Source organism: Sabethes cyaneus, chromosome 1 (assembly GCF_943734655.1).
Source record: "Sabethes cyaneus chromosome 1, idSabCyanKW18_F2, whole genome shotgun sequence".
NCBI classification, from domain to species: domain Eukaryota; kingdom Metazoa; phylum Arthropoda; class Insecta; order Diptera; family Culicidae; genus Sabethes; species Sabethes cyaneus.
In genome coordinates, this window is record NC_071353.1 from 59,997,497 (window position 1) to 60,005,481 (window position 7,985).

Here is a 7,985-nt window from a genome sequence, read left to right on the forward strand (position 1 = left end):
CCAGGATTTCAAGCTTTCCTTGCAAGTTGAGCAAGGCAAGGCAAGGGCAAGGGGCAAGGGTCAGTATATTCCATGTTCCGATTCGTGTCCGTGTTTTCATGCTAAAGGTCGTTGCCAATAATCCAGATCGATTTATGCTTATGCGATGCTTGTTTTTATTCTTTATTTGGATTTGAAAACTAATTTTCATTTTTCTCTCAATGCGTACAATTTGATTTAAGAAAATTCCAACCCCGTCGTGTTTCCCAAGATTGTTTGTACGTAGGAATCACTCATTACCACGAGGTGTTCCGTATCGATGCCGAGATAGAACGTTTTGAAGCAAGCAACCCGCAATTTCTCATGTAAAACTAAGAGCAGAATTACATCGATTATCAAGTCTCGGATTCTTCGCGTAGAATAACCCTGTAAAAATGTAAAATTTTTGAAATTTTTTTCAAATTTCAAAGATTTTTATAAGATTTTTTTCTTTCGGTGTATTGCTTCTAAAAATTGATGATTTTTAAAAAAAAAGGTCTTATTTCTAAATACGCCCTTCTGAAAAGTTATTTTTGACGAAAAAATATGTATAATGGAAAATGAATCCTTACATGGTGTATCCTTACGATACTATGTGCATGGCTTCAGTTGCTTGAACATTCGTTTCGAAGTTAGCAACTAACTATTTGCCGGTCTGAAAGGCAAAATATATTCATAAAGAGGATAAGCACAAAGTTTGGAAGTTATGTATTTCAGAGTGAAGGTAGTTTTCCATAGTGAAAATGCACGTTATATCCCACAAGCATGTAAAGAAAGCCACATATGTACCTACAATGAATTTCGCAGTAAGTAAGCAATCAGAGCACTAAAGTTGTAAAAAAACTAAGCATCCAATATGCGGTTTGTATGATTTTCCTCAGCGTATTCTGTGACACGGGACTCATTATTGTTTGACATACAAGCGACAGGATTGCAAGTTGCACATTTTGAATACCGTTGTTTGTTCGGATTGTGCAAACGTCACCATAAACGACACAAGCGAGAATATTGCCACTGCGTTCGCGACAGTTGTATTGACACAAACAGCCACAAAACATCCTCTCCTGTACGGTCGACGTAAGTCCCTATTATTAGTCTATACACAGTACCCGGTTGTCCAGAGAGGCTGCACCGCTGTGACTCTAAATGCTGCAACGTGCGTCGTCCAGTCCAGATTGAAATTTTTTGCTATGCAAACCAAAGAAAGCGAAGTAGTAAGTAAGAAGATGACCCAGATTTGGGTCATCGTGGTCCGGTGCAAACAAGGAATCAGCCGCGTACATGTTTGCGCAACAAACAGAACTACTTGCTAAAGCACCTTTTGGCTTGTTGTGTGAGTCAATGGTAGCCTCCCTTCGCACTGGGGATCAGATAACATTTCCTTGTTTGTGAAATCGTACTGAAGAACTTTCTTAACTTCCCCTGCCAGCCTAGTGCACGGTTTTCATGCGAGTTAAACATTGACTATAGCACGTGGCACGTAGCATCCTGCAAACTAAGCTGTTTCAGAAATGTGAAACCATTGTGTTTATGAGCGCTTAACAACGGTGACGCCGTTTCTGCGTATTTATGTTTCGCGTATTGCGCTTTTGTTACTGTTTGACCTGCAATACAACCCACGATATAAGTTGAATCACTGTCTTTTTCGGGACTGGGGTAGGAGCAACTGACCGGGATTCTCCAGCGCATTTTATACGATGTTATTTTACACCACAGTTCCAAGAGATGCACGCCTGCCACAAGTTGTTGTGTTCACCGTACAACGAAAGTAGGCTAACCGTTATTCGGATGACGTGAACAGCATATGAAATGATTAATCGGTATTGGCCGTCATCCTGGACCTGACACGTAATAGATGACACGCAGCGGTTAATCCACGTTCAGCATTTATCACGAGTACATTTTGTGCGACTTCTTTATCTATCTCCGTCGCTTGTCGCACGTGTTCTCCGACTAAAATTATTTACTGTTGAAGTACGTTAACAATTATTAGTTGTTGTATTTCTTTGAGCTAGTGAATATGATGGACTGTTAATGATATTGTGTAGTTCATTCCATTTGCTCTAGGAAGAAGAAATAGTAACTGGAAGGTAAGGATGACACTTTCTTTGGCGCTAGGGGAAGGGCGGTAAAGACGGACACCTTAAGGTAAAGACTCAATATCTACTCAAATATAACTGTATTGATCGCAATTTTCGTACAAACTGTACCTTTAAGTCTCTGTCTAAGAAAGTTACAACGTGTGCTGCAAAATTTCTTCTAAAATTTATGCTTTTGTTAATATTATAAACATCATGCATAAATCAGAGTTTCTGCGCATGGGCGGGAAAGACGGACACTTGATATGGGAAAAACGGACACTCGCAAAAAGGTGTCACGCGTCGTCGAATTATCAGTATTAAGAAAGATTAACATATTTCATCATGTATTTAGGAAAGAATTGGTTTGAAAAAACCTCCTTCCCGATGCCCCCTTTGAGCGAGAAAATAAAATGGTTCCCTTCAATATTTTAATTGGTGACGAATTAATCGTTTTTAAAAGTTGGCCTATTCCAACTGTTATATGACTTCTGGTTACCTTTACATATATAATATGCAAGTATTCGCAATGTTAAATCGTTGTTGGGCAAAATGGGTTCAAAATCTGTGTGTCCGTCTTTCCCTAACGTTGGGTGTCCGTCTTTCCTGGCTAGGATACCATTTTTTCAAACTTCAATAACTTTTTACTGAATATTCAAAAACTCACCAGGTTTCCAATGGATATTCCGTGAAGGATCAAACTAACGCAATGTCGTCGGTTTAGCATGAATATGTTGTTTTTTAAAGATTTACCGGCTATTTTCTTCACACACAAAATTACATCGGTTGGCGTATATACGCATTTTTTCTTTGTTTTGCTTATAAATTTGACAAATGCGTTGCTAAAAATCGGCAGTTTAATTCAAAGGTGTTAATTGGGTCTATAGAAACATTTACCATCATTGATATGCTTCAAAAAATTATTGTTTATGAAACATGACAAGTGTCCGTCTTTCCCGCAGTGTCCGTCTTTACCGCCCTTCCCCTATATGTTGAAAACGTGAATGTAACTGGAATAAACCTTCTACAGTCAACCAAAAAAGTATTCGGACAGCAGCGCATAAATTTTTCTTTTAGTAATTTTGCGCAGTATTTTTGCAAAGAATGGTAACACATATTTTTTAAAACAATGTTTAACTAAAGCATATTTAGGTGGACAACAAAAATTCGGGGAAAAGCTTTCCGTTTTGAAGATAGAGTACATATAATTTGAATTGCCCAAAAATGCAGCCAAAAAAGTATTCGGACAGTTACCTATTAGTTGAAATCCATGTCCTTTCTCGCTCAACTACAGCCTTGTAGGACCATTTACATTCTTGATGACCTGTTTTAATCTGTTTGGGATAAAATTAACAATTTTTCCAATATCCCTCTGTGAATTGCTGACCATTTTTTTGCAAGAGCTCGGTTTAAGTCATTTTGATAAGAAATCAAATGATTTCTCATTATAGAAATGAAATTATCTAAAAAGATGTTCAAAAGGGTTCAAATCTAGACTGAATGCTGATGTTTCGATAGCGCTAGGACAACTGTATGGTGCCTACCGCTTACAATTATCGACAGTATGTTTAGATTCAACATCCCGGTACAATATATATGTACCACACAATTACAATTTTGCTTTAATTTCACCTAAAATTGTTCAGATAATTGAGTTTACACTTAGTTCTATCCAAAAATATATATCTTTGCTACCTCGGAGCTTTCCATGCATCCCAACAAGGTATGACACTAACCGCATTGCTTGTTTACTTGCCGACGAGTGATTTTCCTCTTGTAATCCTTCTCTTTTAGTTATTCTTGCATAAGGGTTGGTGCTGTCGTACCTTGCTGGGGTGCATGGAAAGCTCCGAGGTAGCAAAGATATATATTTTTGGTTAGAACTAAGTGTAAACTCAATTATCTGAAAATTTTAGGTGAAATTAAAGCAAAATTGTAATTGTGTGGTACATATATATTGTACCGGGATGTTGAAACTAAACATACTGTCGATAATTGTAAGCGGTAGGCACCATACAGTTGTGCTAGCGCTAACGAAACATCAGCATTCAGTCTAGATTTGAACCCTTTTGAACATCTTTTTAGATAATTTCATTTCAATAATGAGAAATCATTTGATTTATTTATTTATTTATTTATTTATTTATTATAGTCAACAGATAAAGTATAATCCTAATGACAAAATCTATTTAAAACATATATGAACTAACCTAGCACAAACATCTTTTAAAACAACGCTTATTGTTTTCACGAAACACATTAAAATCAAACACTTCATAGCAGCTATTAAAAACCCGGCACATACTAAGCACTGGTTCGTGTAACCCATAGTTAGTTCTTGAATGTTGATTGACGAGAAAGGCGTGCGAACGAAGATTACGTCTTCTAGTGTTGATATCTAGGCGACTAAGCAATTCAGGACTATCGATATTTCCTTGAAGAAGATCGCCGACAAAACACGCCTTAGCCACATTGTGCCTTCCTTCCAGCGGTTCTAAATTAATCAGCTTGCAACGGCTTTCGTAACTTGGCAGGTTACGTGGGTCACGCCAGCGTAGGTGTCGCAGAGCAAACCTGATAAATTTGCGTTGAACTGCTTCAATCCGATGAATTGCATTTTGGTAAAAAGGTGACCAAACAATGGCGGAGTATTCCAGCATAGGACGAACTAGCGAGCAATATAGAGATTTTAAGCAATATACATCCTTAAAGCTTTTCGCAAAGCGGAACAGAAACCCTAGTTGCGAGGAAGCCCTGGATACAACGTAGGAAATGTGGTTCTTGAACGTTAGTTTAGAGTCAAGCAAGACTCCCAAGTCTTTAACAGTTGTTTCGCGCTTTAGGGCCGTCTCACAAAGGGCGTAATCGTACAGATACATGTTACGTTTGCGACCGAAGGAGATGACTGAGCACTTGGACACATTTAGTGACATCTTGTTAATTCGGCACCATTCGTCAAAGGTCTCCAAATCCTGTTGCAAGAGATGGGCGTCATTTCTTATTCTTATTTCTTGATTTCTTATCAAAATGACTGAAACCGAGCTCTTGCAAAAAAATGGTCAGCAATTCACAGAGGGATATTTGAAAAATTGTTAATTTTATCCCAAACAGATTAAAACAGGTCATCAAGAATGTAAATGGTCCTACAAGGTGGTAGTTGAGCGAGAAACGACATGTATTTCAACTAATAGATAACTGTCCGAATACTTTTTTGGCTGCATTTTTAGGCAATTCAAATTATATGTACTCTATCTTCAAAACGGAAAGCTTTTCCCCGAATTTTTGTTGTCCATCTAAATATGCTTTAGTTAAACATTGTTTTAAAAAATATGTGTTACCATTCTTTGCAAAAATACTGCGCAAAATTACTAAAAGAAAAATTTATGCGCTGCTGTCCGAATACTTTTTTGGTTGACTGTATGTTATTCGATCTATAACAGAATACCAAAAAGGATTATTAGTTGAGACATTGATCCCAATCAGGTGAAGCATTCCGAGTGAAATTTATCACCTGATTGGAATCCGAATTTTAAATATAGCATTCTAAATATCTAAATAGAAGCTTTCAATCTCAAGATTAATATTTTTTGGTCTATCTCAAGATTATAAAAGCGGAGGGAGGGGGGGGGGGTATCGCGGTTGGTGATGACTGACGAAAATATTAAAAATTGTAGTGGCTTGGCTGTATACAACACAATTCGCTGTTCAGAAATATTTGCATGATTTCCATTATTATCTTTTCACTCTTATTTAAATGCAAAATGTAAAGTGTTAGGAACAAATCGATGAAATTAGGCCTCGCTGTTTTAGAAAGTCTCGTTACATAATTGCCAAACAATTCGACTCTGCCTGCACGCTGATTCGAGCATTCAATCAGGTAGGCACTTAGGTCTTATGAACCAATAAAATAACCAGATCCGGATGGTATCCTACCCATTTTCTGTAAGAATAATTTTCGAGCTCATTAACACTTTTCGCGCCAGTTTTACTTTGGGGCATATCCCGGTGAGTTGTCGGAAAGTAGGCAGATATCTAAAGGCAGATAAGAAAGAAAAAATCATGAATAAGTCTTTCAGACCAATAAGTCTGACACTGACATCAATGCTTTTCAAGTTGATGAAGAAAATCACGAATAACTATATCCGCGATGAGTTTTTGAAAACTCTCCGTTGCATGGAAATCAACATGCACGCCAACACGGTAAATCTTGGTATTGTACTGCGTAGTGACGTTAAACGAGAAATCGCTCAAATATCAAGAGACGGTATTTTGTGTTTTTCTTGATATTGAAGGCGCTTTCGATAACACGCCTTTCGCTTTGATTACGGCTGTAGTGTAATCATGTGTAGCTCTCTTTCAAATGAAATCGACCACACTACAATGAGCTAGATTCAAGAAATGCTTTCGAGCAGAGAAATCATAGCATTATTGAGAGAGACGTCGCTCACGATTTTGGCGATGAAAGGAAGTTGCTCTGTTTCTTGCTTTGGACACTAGTGGCCGACGCCTTCCTTCACAAGCTATCGAAGCTTTTATTTATTGGAATCCGGATATATGGGTCTTGCCCTTCATCCACAGGATATTAAAAAAAATCACAGACATAAAAAACTTAAAACATAAATTACATAAAATGCACTTTCAACTTATCTCTAATTGTTTGTCTAGAATCTAATATCGATGCTACATTCTGTACGTCATTTGCCATAGACATCATGCGACGAACCGGTTCGTTCATGCTGTAGTTCGTGTTTCTCGTGGGTAACTGGAACTGGCGAACTCTCCTCAAATTTCTGTTACCTTCGTTAAACGTTACTTGACTGAGAAGATATGGCGAATAGAACCGTTCTGTTAGGAGGTCCTTCAGGAACAGTACATCGTTTATCTTTCGTCTGCAATCCAGCGAATTTAGATTTATTAATCTGCACAGATCTACATAAGGTGCTAAACCATCACGCCAACCCAGGTTACGAAGTGCGAATCGAACAAATTTCTTTTGGACACGTTCCAATCGCTGTTTGTGGATAGTATACTGAGGTGTCCAAACAATTCCTGCGTATTCCACACTTGATCGTACCAAAGCTGTGTACAGTGTCACAATTGTATACGGATCATCAAAATCATTTGCATAGCGTTTTACTACACCGAACATTGAGAAGGCTTTCGAGATCACTCCATCGATATGTGCGTTGAAAGACAGTTTCTTGTCCATAATCACCCCCAGGTCGCGTACTGTGTCCGATCGTTGTAAATCGAAATCTCCTATGTGATAGTGATGTGTGACATTCGAGACCTTATGCGAGAAAGTTAAAACGCAACATTTCGAAGTGTTGATCATCAAACCACATCTGTCGCAAAATGTTTTGAAGTTGTCCAAATCAGCCTGTAGCTTGCAACAGTCAATACTGTTCTTCACCGGGTAAAACAATTTCACGTCATCGGCGTACACTAGCACGAACGCATCATTAATGTACTCAGGTAAATCGTTCATTAAAACAATAAAGAACAAGGGGCCAAGGTGGCTCCCTTGCGGAACTCCAGAATTTACATCGAAGGTTTCGGAACAAGACCTATTAAGTTTGACGAATTGTTTCCTATTTGATAGGTATGTGTAAATCCAGGTCAACATGTTTCCAACGATTCCATTTTTGTTCAAACAAGCGAGCAAAGCTTTGATACTCACAACGTCAAAAGCCTTTGACATGTCAGTATATACCGTATCAACTTGATAACCGTTTGCCATCCAGATCTTAGTTCTTGACACAAATTCTGCTAGGTTGGTCGCAATTGATCTTTTCTTTAAGAAACCGTGTTGGTGATCTTTAATCTTTGTTTCCAACCATAGATAAAGGCGATCATAAACGAGGGATTCAAATAATTTCGGAATGGCTG

General features: G+C 38.0%; 1 protein-coding gene across 1 annotated transcript; it reads right to left on the reverse strand.

Moving 5' to 3' along the window:
* Window positions 1-6,717: 6,717 nt before the first annotated feature.
* Window positions 6,718-7,584, reverse strand: LOC128745729 (uncharacterized). Its single transcript, XM_053842809.1, has one exon. The coding sequence runs from the start codon at window positions 7,582-7,584 to the stop codon at window positions 6,718-6,720; it is 867 nt and encodes a 288-aa protein (XP_053698784.1).
* Between the last annotated feature and the right edge of the window lie 401 nt (window positions 7,585-7,985).

Coding starts and splice junctions, on each gene's coding strand:
- LOC128745729 (XM_053842809.1), bottom strand. CDS start 7,584: ATGAACGATTTACCTGAGTACATTAATGATGCGTTCGTGCTAGTGTAC.